Source organism: Podarcis raffonei, chromosome 13, assembly GCF_027172205.1.
Source record: "Podarcis raffonei isolate rPodRaf1 chromosome 13, rPodRaf1.pri, whole genome shotgun sequence".
Lineage (NCBI taxonomy): Eukaryota > Metazoa > Chordata > Lepidosauria > Squamata > Lacertidae > Podarcis > Podarcis raffonei.
In genome coordinates this window covers 30375854-30389465 of record NC_070614.1, presented here as the reverse complement: position 1 = coordinate 30389465, position 13612 = coordinate 30375854, and the positions used below count along the sequence as shown (strand labels likewise).

The 13612-nt window shown below is 40.7% G+C and overlaps 2 protein-coding genes and 1 long non-coding RNA gene across 3 annotated transcripts; 1 reads left to right on the top strand and 2 right to left on the bottom strand.

The window, feature by feature from the left end:
• The first annotated feature begins 1914 nt into the window (after positions 1-1914).
• On the top strand, positions 1915-2241 carry LOC128399978 (uncharacterized). Its single transcript, XR_008327289.1, has 2 exons — positions 1915-1980; positions 2121-2241. It is a non-coding gene; the product is annotated as an uncharacterized LOC128399978 (long non-coding RNA).
• A 2196-nt stretch (positions 2242-4437) lies between these two features.
• On the bottom strand, positions 4438-5382 carry LOC128400418 (olfactory receptor 5B21-like). Its single transcript, XM_053362601.1, has one exon. It carries the CDS (start codon positions 5380-5382, stop codon positions 4438-4440), a length of 945 nt encoding a protein of 314 aa, XP_053218576.1.
• A 6673-nt stretch (positions 5383-12055) lies between these two features.
• On the bottom strand, positions 12056-13003 carry LOC128399977 (olfactory receptor 5B21-like). The gene has a single exon (XM_053361881.1). The coding sequence runs from the start codon at positions 13001-13003 to the stop codon at positions 12056-12058; it is 948 nt and encodes a 315-aa protein (XP_053217856.1).
• Between the last annotated feature and the right edge of the window lie 609 nt (positions 13004-13612).

Here is a 13612-nt window from a genome sequence, read left to right as displayed (position 1 = left end):
GGTGAATTTGAAACTCAATAGCCTCATCACATGATCAAATGTTACTTTAGTTTAGAGTAACAGAAAACAATCTACAGGCAATCATTAGCCCATTTGGGAGCTAAAAAAACTACAGTGGTAAAACCCTGTGTTAGCAGTACACATTTAGACATTTTTTTTCATTTTAAAGCTTCATTAATACACAGGAATTTTCCATTTTTAGTGTCAATTAAACAAATTATACTTAACAGAATGAGTCACTGGGTGCTGTGAAAGTGTGGCAGTGAGATAGGAATAATTGCCGGTAATCCTCAAAACAGTTCATTTGGAGGGCTAAACTGACTTCAGTCTATCATTATTTGATGAATGTGTGGTGCCAGGTGTTTGATGAACAACACTGTGACCATATTGGATTCTGTGGTTTGTAAGAAGTCTATCAAAATTAGCCAAGGACTGGTTCCAATATTATCAATTATCTGAAACCTTCAAATGTGATAAAATGTGATAAATGTAATAAAAAAATAGGATTTTCGACAGAGATTTCCAGATTTGAATCAGATCTAGTAAAGTCTAAAACTAAAACCCTCTCCAAAACATACCAACTCCTCCTGGACTGGGACGTCAAGGAGGAGGAGGTTAGGTTTGCAATGACAACATGGGTCCAAGACTTTGGTTACAACATAGATATGAGCCAAAGGGAACACCTATGGAAAGTAAATTGGAACTTTACGGCATGCTATACGTTAAGGGAGAACCTTCAAAAGATGTTATATCACTGGTATCTAACCGCTTCTAAACTCAAAAGTGTACAAAAGTGTGCCTAATATATGTTGGAGATGTGGAGATCTAGGTGCTCCATATGTGGTGGGTTTATAAAAAGATCAAAACCTTCTTGAATGACATACATACTCAGCTTCAAATAATGTTAATTGCATCCTTCTCCAAAAAAACCAGAATCATTTTTATTGGGTATTACAGGAGCAGATATAGCCAGGAAGATAAGGAAAATCTTCCTGTATGCCACCACAGCCACGATAGTATTTGTAGCAAAACATTTGAAGAGTGACCAAATCCCCATCATATCAGAATGGTTACTAAAATTGGTAGAATATGCTGAACTAGATAGTCTCTCAGAAAAGATTAAAGATAAGCAAAAACAGGAGTTCATTGATAACTGGAAACCTCTAAAGAATTACTTAAAAAATAAGTGTTGCAATCTGAATTTTGTGGCAGCTTTTGAATAAGCTCTGTAAATAAAGGTTAAATGGGTTAAAGTAGTGATGTACATAGATTGGAGTGAAAAGATGTTGAGAAGGACGGGAAATCAAATTTATGAAGATATATACTTCTTTGTTGGAATTTTTATTTTGATGAGTTTGATCTACAGTCTATAAAATGTCTTTGATGTATGGATGCAACTACGGTTAATAAAGCATAATAAATAATAAATAAAAAAATAAACCTACCTTAAATCATCAATTAAGATAGGCAGCTTAGGCAGACAGCTTAATAGGCCAGCTGAATGTTAATATATCAACAAGAAGTGCATTCCATAATACCTATCAGGGACTGGGCAGAGGAGAAATGGTGGAGACCCTCTCCCCAGCTTGACCCTTTCAAAGAGGAGGAAGAGGAAGACAGTTTAGATTTACAACAGGGGTTTTAGGGATGTCATAGCTCAGAGGCAGATGAGGGTGTTAAAGAAATTTGCCCATAAATTGTTGCCTTCCTTAAGTGAATTGCAACTACCAAGAAGGCACGTTTTAGGCTCTTAATGGTCGGGAGTAAAGAACAGAGACCAAACCGGGAAAATTCAAAGCAAGGCGGCTTGTAAGCCTGATCTTTATTGAAAACAAAGAAATGATTGTTGCAACAGGGTTCCTTGCTTCACGAGAAGGAACCCCAAAGGGATATTTATACACTTGGTTTTTCATACAGGACAATGCAAGCACATGGATTACAGAAGACGACAGACTAGGCATGGCATGAATGGATTTGCAGGTGAGTGACACTTAGGGAAAACATCTGTGTTAAGGACAGTACTTGTGGGTGATTTACATTGTTTTTCCTGGGTGGTGTCAGTAAGAATCTTATACAAACTTGTTTGTGACACATTTACTGATATGTTTTCTTGTTTGCAGAGTGATACCTGGAGCAGGCTGATAAGGAGGGAAACAGGATTTGAACGTTTTGCCTGTGGGCTGTCAATGATATGCAGGAAGATAGTAATGGTCGCTTTTAAATAAAGTTGCATTTTGTGAATGAGAGTACGTGTTTTTTGTGAATGGATGTATGAGATTCATGCATGGTAGACTCAATAGATGGTGCTGCACCACTGAGGCCACCTCTGGCAGGTTTCCATTACTTTATCTTTCCCTTGCAACATAATAGATGCATTTTACATTCATGAAGTTACAATTTTACACTACTAAAGTTACATTTGGTATAGACACACAAGCTTCTTTAAAATCAAGAGATGTTACAATGTTTCTGTAAAAAGGCAAATTAATGTGGTGTGGCAGAGAGAAGGGGAAGGGAGAAGGGAGGAGAGGGATAAGCAGAATACAAGCAGAATACATGCATATGTGAAAACATGAGCATTTACAGGTTTCAGTACAGTACAAGAACACGTGGAAACCTCTTTATTGTGAGCAGGAAGGATCAGTCCTTTATTGATACAGGAACATGTTCTGTTTTATCTTAAAATTCTTACAACAAGGGGAAAGTTGGGAAATAATGCGAGAGAAGGAGGAGGAAACACCAGGGGGGTGACAGCTGATAGACACAGTGTCTTTAGAAAGCATTCCAGACCCGGCCCTCTCTCAGAACCCAGCGAGCTTTGAAAGTAGGAGAGCAAAGAGCTCAAAGACAAAGGGCACGTAGCACCACCCACAGGAGAGACAATGAGGATGACAAACAAGGAACTGGGAGAGACAGGGGGTGGAGATTCACTGTGGACAATGCCATTATCCAAGAGGTTGGGTTCTATAGCCACTTTCTGTAAATACTGAATAAAAAGTGTATGCTAAGAAACATTTCCATGTCTTTGTATGTTCCTGGGCAACTGGCCGGGAGTCGCTGGCAGCAGCCTGACAATACCAGTGCTACACTGGGGGGAAAAATTGGGTTCAAAGAAATGTTGAATACCACTGGGGGGAAATGGTGCCTTATAGGACCCTGCTGACGATCAGCTGATTGGTGGTGCCTGCAATGTCGCTTTTGACATAGCTAGAACTTTACCTGCCCCACATGTGACATCATGAGTCCCTGTCTGTGGAAAAGGTCGGGTATAACTAAATATATGATGTCGACAACAATGATGATGATGGATGGCATCATATTTGCCACATCATTCAAGTGGGAAAGGTGGCTCAAATGAGTAGGCCTTTTAGGTCTAATAAGGCCATGGGCTGGAGTTTCCTCACTCATGTTAATAAGAAAACGCTTACATATGTGCCATGGGACTACCATACGTTTATCTGCAAAATCAAAACAGTGGCTAAAAAAGGCATTCTGGCAATCTGGGGGGAAAAAATAGCTCTACATCTTGCAATATATATATTCTGGGCTGCTTCACATGACATGGCAAATGAAAGTGTGGCATGCTGCAAATTTAATAAACATGTTGGATCTCATAAGCAGGTCACATCAGCTTTACTCTTCCTTATTTACTAACTACAGAAGGCACAACAGTTAATCTAAAATTTATATTAGTCTGCCATCCAAAATGGGGCTTGTAGTTAAGGATTCTTCTAAACCACGATATGTAGCCAATGTTCTATGGTTACTGACATGAACCATGATCCCCATTTCAGATAAATCACGAAGAAAACCTTAGCATAATTGCCATGCTGTGTTGTGGTTAAAATACTCAGGATGAAAATATAGAGTTATAATATGTTAAGATATAGAGTTAAGATAAATGAAAGAGGGTAAGGATTTGTTGATTTAATTATGTAAATGGGAACACAAAAAGGCGAGGTGTGAGGAAGTCAAGGAAACAAGCTAATGAGTTTAAAGATACAAAAAATGGATTTGTTTTTAATTTTTTCTTATTTATTCATTTTTTTTGCATTTTGTATTTTTATTTTTTTTCTATTTTATGTATTTTTGTATGTTTTTTTATTTCTTTCTTTTTATGTTTTCTTTTTATTCTGTAAACCTTTGTTTTTTGTAAAATCTCAATAAATATTTTATAAAAAACAAACAAATGTTTTACTCATAATTCCATTATGTTCCTCCATTCATGTCCAATGTTAAAGAAATTCTGCTCAAATCATATATTTAAATGTGTACTTTAATGCTAATTAAATGCTAATTTTCTCTCAAAAAAAATTAAATAAAATACTCAGAAGGAACAGAGAATATGTGAACTTCTCCCTGGGAGCCTACACATCCACAAGGTCATGGTAAGGCATACTTGGGATAATGTTGATGCGTGGACAAGGCATCTACAAATTATTCTAAAACCTTGCATTTTTTAATGGCTCTCCTTAAGGCTTCTTTCACTTCTTTGTTCCTCAGGCTGTAGATAAGGGGATTGATTAGAGGGGTTAAGACTGAGTAGAAGACTGAAAAGATTTTGTCCACTTCCCACAATGCGTCCTTTTTTGGAAGCACATATACAAATATTAATGATCCATAAAATATAGAAACCACAATAAGGTGGGAAGAACAGGTTGAAAAGGCCTTTTTCCTCCCTGTTGAAGATGGGATCCGTAAGATGGTAGAAATTATATACACATAAGACGACAGTGTCAGGAAAAAAGAAACAGCATTTATGACTGACAGTATATGAACCACCAGTGTCACCATAGTGGTGTCACTGCAAGAAAGAATTATCACCGGTGTTAATTCGCATAGGAAATGATCAATTTCACTGGGACCACAGTAATATAGTTGTGACATTAAACTTACTACTATTGACATAACTGTAATCCCACATAGCCAGGACCCAGCCGACAAGAGAAAGCAGAGTTCCCCATTCATAAGAGTGGCATAGTGGAGGGGCTTACATATGGCTAAATAGCGGTCATAGGACATGTCAGCCAACAGGTAGCATTCAGCAATTGCTAAGGTTCCAAACCAAAAAAACTGTGTGAAGCAGCCACCAATAGATATAGTTCTATCCCCTGTCAGGAAGCTGGTTAACATTCTGGGGAGGACAGTTGAAGAGTAACAGGTCTCCAAGCAGGACAAGTTTCCAAGGAAGTAGTACATAGGAGTATGAAGGTGATGATCAGAGACTACCAGAGTGATGATTATGATGTTTCCAACCACAGTCATAGTGTAGATGATTACGAACACCATGAAGAATGGAATTTGTAGTTTAGGGTCATTTCCAAATCCCAGAAGTGTAAATGTGGTTATTGATGTCCCATTGCCTTTGTAAAAATTCTCCATAGCAATGGTCACTGAAATTAAATTGCCAAAATTATAGTGTCTTTAGGTCATTAGGTGTAATGTTCCAACTTTCATGAATTGCTGTTTATTTTAAAAAGTCACTTCAAATAGAAATTGGAAACATAATCTTAATGGAGTGATACATCTTTCTGAAGCATGAAGCATGGGTATAGGTTGGACTGGATAATCAGCTGAAGATTGCAACTCAGTTGTGAAACTTCTTGTTTCACTTTGAGCAACTCATTTTCAGTATTCCCTAGATCAGAGAATATTTATTGATGTTAGGCTATATATACTAAATAAATAACAAACTTTACAGTTAGAAGATAAACAATAAAATAATAATATTGTGCAACAAGTTGTGGGTTGTGGGTCTGATTCTCTGGCTACAATCCAGTAGGACTATGAAACATAGGAGCTCTAATGATTCTTATGTTTGATTCACTGCAATGCAAGGACAGTTCCCACTGAGCTACTCACTATAGTCACAGGACTGGATACAGAGTATCTTAGCTGCATTAAACTCCCTTTGAAATATGAAAGATTTCAGTCAGGACTAGCATGTCCCATTTATTTTACTGGGACCAAAGTTCATCTAACTTAGCTTGAATCTATCTCAAAAATTATTACCTACTGAAGCTTCATTCACATATACTTTCCACAATATGGAAGAAGTTCAATGTCATATGCTCCTGCATTGCAAAGCAGGAGTGAGGTGAAGCTAATGCTTTCTGATTCCCAATTGTTTAGTAATGACATCAACATTAAACTCACCTGCTCAGAGGTAGAAAATTTAATATAACCTTGACTATTGCATTAATGGACTGTAAACCCATTTTATCTCTGGTACTGAAAACAGCTTAGACTTGTTCCTCCATTCTGTCTGTATGGCATTTACAGCTAGCTGTGTTTGGTAAATTCTGGGGTTCTATTAAGAATAGACGTAGATCTTAAAAGCCTGAAGTCTGCTCACTCTTTGTGTAAAGGTAACAGTCATAACCACAGGGGGAGGGCTGTTTACAAGGGTGTTTTCTCCTGAATGACATCTTCCCTCTCAATAACAGTGATAAGGTCTGAGAAAAATAATAAAAATTTACCTTTCCTCTTTAACACCAGGCAGAATAGCTTAGTGATTTATTTCCTCAGCAGTGATGGCCACATTAAGCTCGTGTTGCCACTTCAACATAACTGCAACTCATGCTAACATGTTTTATAAGAAGAAGGTTTAAAAGGTGGTGAATGGCCACAAGGGATTAGTATGAAGAAAAACCTCTTGAGTTTTCTAAGGACTATGCTTAAATTGTTCTTCTGTGGGGAAAGTGCTACTCTAATTATGCCTGTGCTGATGGGTGCTATGAAAGCATGGCAATGAGATAGGAATCTTCAGAACTTTATGAACTTAGATGGCTAAACTTAGTTTGAGCCATCATAATTTGATGGATATATGGTACCAATTGGTGGGATGGAACATTGATTGGATGGCACTGTGGCCAGGTTGGATTCTATGGTTTGTAAGAGGCCTATCAGAGTCAGGTAAGGGCATACTACAGTTAAGATAGGCTGTTTAGGTAGGGACAGGAGCAAGCTGGTAGTAAATCAGATTGTGCAAGTTGGATTTAGCACAACCTGCATATGATGATGATGATGATGATGATGATGATGATGATGATGATGGTATAATTATTTATTTCTTATACCCCACCCCTCTGGCTGGGCTATCCCAGCTACCCTGGGCAGCTTTCAGCAAAATACAGGGGGGGGGGCAGAATCAAACAGTAAAAGCTTTCCGAAACAGAGCTGGCTTCAGATGTCTATGAAAAGTTATACAGTAGTTTTAACATCTGACAGGAGAGCATTCCACAGGCCTTCTGCCTTATTCCCTGTAATTTCAATTCTCGCAAGGAGGCCCTTGGAGCTGGACCTTGGAGCTGCCTGCTTTGAACAATGGGGTGGAGCTGTTCCTTCAAGTATGCAGGGTCAAAGCTGTTTAGGGCTTTAACGGTCAACACCAATACCTTGAATTGTGCTTGGAAACATACTGGGAGGCAATGTAGATCTTTTAGGACCAGTGTTATATGGTTGTGGTGGCCACTCCCAGTCAGTAGTCTAGCAACCACATTCTGGATTAATTGCAGTTTCTGAGTCACCATCAAAGGTAGCCCCACATAGAGCGCAATTGGGAGATCAGAGCATGCACCACTCTGGAGAGGCAGTGGGCAGGAAGGTAGGGTCTCAGCCAGCATACCAGATGAAGTTGGTAGATAGCTGCCCTGGGCACAGAGTTGACCCACCTCCATAGATAGCTGTGAGTCCAAAATGATATCCAGGCTGTGCACCTGGTCCTTTAGGGGTCATGGGATTTTTGTCTGTCACATGACGGTGTATGTTTTGACTCCACAGAGTGGGAAGTGACAGAGACAGGATGTTTGTGTTACTGTGTTCCGTGAAGTGGGACTATTATCCTTTGTTATTCCTCTAGATGCTAGAGAGAAAGGGAGCCATTTTGCAGTGCTCCGTGTGTTTTTATATGTAAATAAAGTAGATTAGCCAAAATGCTGAGATGCTGAGGTCTGTTACGCAAGCTGCAAAGACTCTGTGGATTCCCTAAGTGTTCCAATATCTGTTGGCATTGGTTGCTGTGATGTTCAGGCTGAAGAAAGCTTTTGAAGCTCTTGAACAATTGACCAGGAGGGAGAGAACATGCTAGTTGGGCATGTGTCTCTGCCAGGGTCCTACTTGAGTGTAGGACAAGCTCCTGACAGGGAGTCCCTCTTACCTGCATGCCTCCTATCCCCCAGAAACAGTATCCCTGTCTTGTTGTGATTCAATTTTGATCCATTAACTGCCAGACTTGCCAGAGTGTCAGGCCTAATAAGCACAGCAGCTCATCCCTATAGGTCTTGTCCCATGAATCAGTTGCCAAGACTGAAAGTCATTGTCTCCCCACAACCATCTAAGTTCCCTCCTCTCCAGGGATTTTCACAAGCAATCAGAGACTGAGTCTGTGTGAAGCCAACATCTTCTACACCCTATTCATACCTCTACTCATTCTGGGAGACTAGCAGGGAAAGGAGCTTGTCACAGCAGGAGGGGGAGACACCCATGACTATGCACAAGCCTGATTCATCTCTGCCTCTTGGCCTCTGTCCTCCCCTGCTGCACTTCCCAGGCTTTGAGCCTTCTTCCCTTGGTGGTTCTCCAGCTAGTTCCTCCCATTCTCTATGTCCAACCAGTCCATGGCAGGTAGAAAGATGAAAAAGTTGGCTGAATGCCATAGAGATGGAGCCTCTCATATTTCATCAAGAAGTACATTCAATAACATCAGTGCATTCCATAACACCAGTGCTACCAACTGAAAAATCTTGATGAGTTCAAAGAAATGTTGAAGAACATTGCGGGGGCGGCGGGAATAGTACCTTGCAGCACCACAATGCTGATCGGCTGATCTATAGTATGTGCAAACACATTTTTGTGGTAACTTTAGCTTCCCCACATCTGGCATCACGGTGTCATGCTTCCCATGCCATGGAAGTGGAAGTGGTGGGCCAAATGAAGACACTTTTAAGGCTGAAATCATGTTATAAAGAAAACACTGGAAGGAACTGATACATACTGATACTATTATAGCGATGCAGATCCCTTTTCAGCTCAAGAACCACATTCCCTTCTAAGCTTCACAAATGATCTTTTGCCGTGGGGGTTCAGCCACGAAACCCAATGAGAGATCTTACAGTTTGACCCACTTGCAAGCCAGGCTTCACAGAAGATTATTACATAGTGCTGGTTTCCCAAAACATCATATAAGGACAAACGTTACTCAAAGGTTCACCACTTGCAGAGCGTCATCTGATTCAGTTGATTGATTGATTGATTAAATTTATATACCAACCTTTATCCAAAGATCACAGGGTGGTTCAGAACATAAAAATACAAAATGTGAGCACAAAATACATAATAAAACAAATGAAAACAAACTAATAACCCCACTTCCACAAACACATTTAAAAGGCCATAGACTGTTAGTCAAAGACCTAGTTATAGAGAAGTCTTTTGCCTGATGCTTAAAGCTATATAGTAGAGGCACTAGGCAAGTCTCCTTGGTGAGAGTATTCCAAAAAGAGGGAACAACCACAGAGAAGGCCCATTCTTGTGTTGTCACCTTCTGGACCTCTTGTGGATGATGGAGTGATACCTCTTTATGAAGAATGGATATAGTTTTGACTGGAGAATCCACTGAATATTACAACGCAGTTCTGAAACTCAATAGCTCCTAGAACAGATCAACTCAATAGCTCCTAAAACAGAGAATATTTATTGATGACAAGCAATGTATGCTAAAAAAGGAAGCAGGGGCCTGCCAAATCAATAGATCCAGTAAAGGTTAGAATTTCAGCAAACTCATAAATACAAGAATTTTGCAAGGGCTGGAAATAACACCAGTTAGCTTCCTCATGAGTAGAGTTGCAAAATACAGAACAGGATTGGGTAGTGATTTCCCCACCCACCCAGTGCTGGAATGACTTCAAAGAAATCCATTACAATGACATACATGGTTTACAGTGTTTTATTAAATGGAAAAACATAGCAAAAGCACTGTTTACAAGTATAATAAAAATATTGCATATTACATGTATAGCTTGGCTTGTAATGCTAGCTGGTTTGACACAAACCAGGATGAAACATCACAATGACGATGTATATCCCAATTCAGTGGAAACTATCAGGAAATGTTCCAACAATGATACTGAAAGGAAACAAAAGCAAAAAACCTATTTGTTTTGGCTGAAAGTTTTAGTCAGAAAGTCACTCAATGTTGAGTCAATAATCTCTCCCTCTCTCTCCTTGACCCTCCATGAGGATATTTTGTCAATCCTTGCCACATTAAACAGTTCTTCAAAATAATAAACATTGGCTCTGGATCCATTCCAGTCCGGCTTCCGTGCTGGTCATGGGACTGAGACGGCTCTGGTCGCCCTAACAGATGATCTCCGCAGGCAGCTGGATCGAGGCGGGTCGGGGCTGCTGATTCTTCTAGACCTGTCAGCAGCCTTCGACATGGTCAATCATGAACTCCTGGACCACCGCCTTGCCGACGTGGGGATCCAGGGCACAGTCCTTCAATGGCTGCGCTCGTTTCTCTCTGGTCGGGGACAGAGGGTGGCGCTTGGGGGGGAATTGTCATCCCACCACTCCTTGGTGTGTGGAGTGCCCCAGGGTGCGATACTCTCCCCAATGCTTTTTAACATCTTTATGCGCCCCCTCGCCCAGCTTGTCCGAAGTTTGGGGCTGGGCTGCCATCAGTATGCTGATGACACCCAACTCTATCTGTTGATGGATGGCCATCCTGACTCGGCCCCAGACACACTGATCAGATGCTTGGAAGCTGTGGCTGGATGGTTACGTGGGAGCCGGTTGAAGTTAAATCCTTCAAAGACAGAGGTCCTCTGGCTGGGACGGGATGATATGAGATTGAGGGGGCAACTCCCATCTCTTGCGGGGTGCAATTAGTGCCAGCACCGTCCGTTAAGAGTTTGGGTGTAATCTTCGATACCTCCCTCTCCATGGAGGTGCAGATTGCAGCTATAACAAAGGCGGCATTTTTTCATCTCCGCCAAGCTAAGCAGTTGGCTCCTTACCTCTCTCGCCCTGACCTAGCCACTGTGATCCACACGACGGTCACCTCCAGACTGGATTATTGTAACTCGCTCTACATGGGGCTGCCCTTGAGACTGACCCAGAAACTCCAGCGGGTGCAGAATGCCGCAGCGAGACTCCTTACGGGGTCTTCGCTGCGAGATCACATTCATCCGGTGCTATACCAGCTGCACCGGTTCCCAGTGGAGTACAGGATCAGGTTTAAGGTGCTGGTTTTAACATTCAAAGCCCTATACGGCCTAGGACCCTCGTACCTACGGGACCGCCTCTCCTGGTATGCCCCACAGAGGAACTTACGGTCTTCAGATAAAAACATCTTGAAGGTCCCAGGCCACAGAGAAGTTAGGCTGGCCTCAACTAGACCCAGAGCTTTTTCGGCTGCGGCTCCAACCTGGTGGAACGCTCTGTCGCAAGAGATAAGGGCCCTGCAGGACTTGACATCTTTCCGCAGGGCCTGCAAGACAGAGCTGTTCCACCAGGCCTTTGGTCAGGGCGCAGCCTGACTCCCTCCTTTGGCAATCTTTACAAAACTTTAGTTTATGATTGCCACCAATTTTTATTTTAATTAATTTTTATAATGTTTTTATAATGTTGCACTGTTTTAGTGTTGTTAGCCGCCCTGAGCCCGGCTTCGGCTGGGGAGGGCGGGATATAAATAAAAATTATTATTATTATTATTATTATTATTATTATTATTATTATTATTATTAATTGAGTGGAAATTGACAGAGGACAGATGAAAGTTGACTGAAATCAGATCATCACTTTTTATCAGTTCCTCAGAGTACCAGTTCTGAAAATCAGCACAACCATTCCCCATCCCAGAGAATACTCCCCCCTAGAATACTCAGAATGTCGGAAACAGCATAGTAGGTAGATCAGATGTCTTAAAATACAACCACCCATCTTGCACCCACTCCTTTTCTCTTGGCTAGGAGCAGAGCAAGTATGAGCTTCTCTGCGGGAGCCTGCCCATTCACAAGGTCATTTTAAGGCATATTTTGGCTAATAGTGCAAATTATGTTAAAACCCTGCATTTGTTTATGACTCTCCTTAAAGCTTCTTTCACCTCTTTGTTCCTCAGGCTGTAGATAAGGGGATTGATTAGAGGGGTTAAGACTGTGTAGAAGACTGAAAAGATTTTGTCCACTTCCCACAGAGCTTCCTTTTTTGGGAGCACATATACAAATATTAATGATCCATAAAATATAGAAACCACAATAAGGTGGGAAGAACAGGTTGAAAAGGCCTTTTTCCTCCCTGTTGAAGATGGGATCCGTAAGATGGTGGCAATTATACACACATAAGACATCAGTGTTAGGAGACACGACGGAATAGCATCTATGACTGAGACTATGAGACCCACCAGTGCCACCATAGTGGTATCACTGCAAGAGAGATTAATCACTGGTGCCAATTCACAAAAGAAATGATCAATTTCACTGGGACCACAGTAATATAGTTGTGACATTAAACTTACTACTATTGTCATAACTGTAATCCCACATAGCCAGGACCCAGCCGACAAGAGAAAGCAGAGTTTTCCATCCATAAGAGTGGCATAGTGGAGGGGTTTACATATGGCTAAATAGCGATCGTAGGACATGGCAGCCAACAGGTAGCATTCAGCAATTGCTAAGGTCCCAAACCAAAAAAACTGTGCAAAGCAGCCACCAACAGATATAGTTCTATCCCCTGTCAGAAAGCTGGCTAACATCCTGGGGAGGACAGTTGAAGTGTAGCAGGTCTCCAAGCAGGACAAGTTTCCAAGGAAGTAGTACATAGGAGTATGAAGGTGATGATCAGAGATTACCAGAGTGATGATTATGATGTTTCCAACCACAGTCACAGTGTAGATGAATACGAACACCATGAAGAGTGGAATTTGTAGTTTAGGGTCATTTCCAAATGCCAGAAGGGTAAATGTGGTTATTGCTGTTCCATTGCCTTTGTCAAAATTCTCCATAGCTTTGGAACTGAATTTAAAATGCTTAATTTCTAGTATCTTTAAGTGTAATATGCCAACCTTCAAGTATTACTAGAATTTTTTTTATCACTTCAGATATGCAAGTATTTTTCCTATGGTTAGTCTTGATGGAGTGGTATATCATTATGAACAATGAATCATGGATATAGTTTGGACTAGAGAATCAGTTGAAGATTTTGACCTAGTTGTGAAGCTCTTTATTTCACCTTTAGCAACTTGTTAGCAGTATTTCCCATGTCAGAGAATATTTTTTGATGGCAGGCTATATATACTAAATAAACAACATACTTTATATTTAGAAGATGAAACAATATCATAAAAATATTGTGCTGCAAATTTTTGTATGTGATCTAGTTCTCTGACTCCAGTCAAGCAGGACTATGCAGCGTATGATCTCTTCTGCATTCACTGCAATGGAAAGAACAGTTGTCAGTGTGCCACCCATTATATTCATGGCATTAGATACAGAGTAATTTAGCTGCATTAGACTCCCTTTGTATTAAAGGAGAGATTTCAGCCATTGATTTTAGTGGGACCAAAATTCAACCAAAGTAACTTGTATCTCCCTGAGGCTTAATTCACATACAC

What these genes read in the sequence shown, in the direction of transcription:
- LOC128399977 (XM_053361881.1), bottom strand. Translation starts at nt 13,003, where the DNA reads ATGGAGAATTTTGACAAAGGCAATGGAACAGCAATAACCACATTTACC.
- LOC128400418 (XM_053362601.1), bottom strand. Translation starts at nt 5,382, where the DNA reads ATGGAGAATTTTTACAAAGGCAATGGGACATCAATAACCACATTTACA.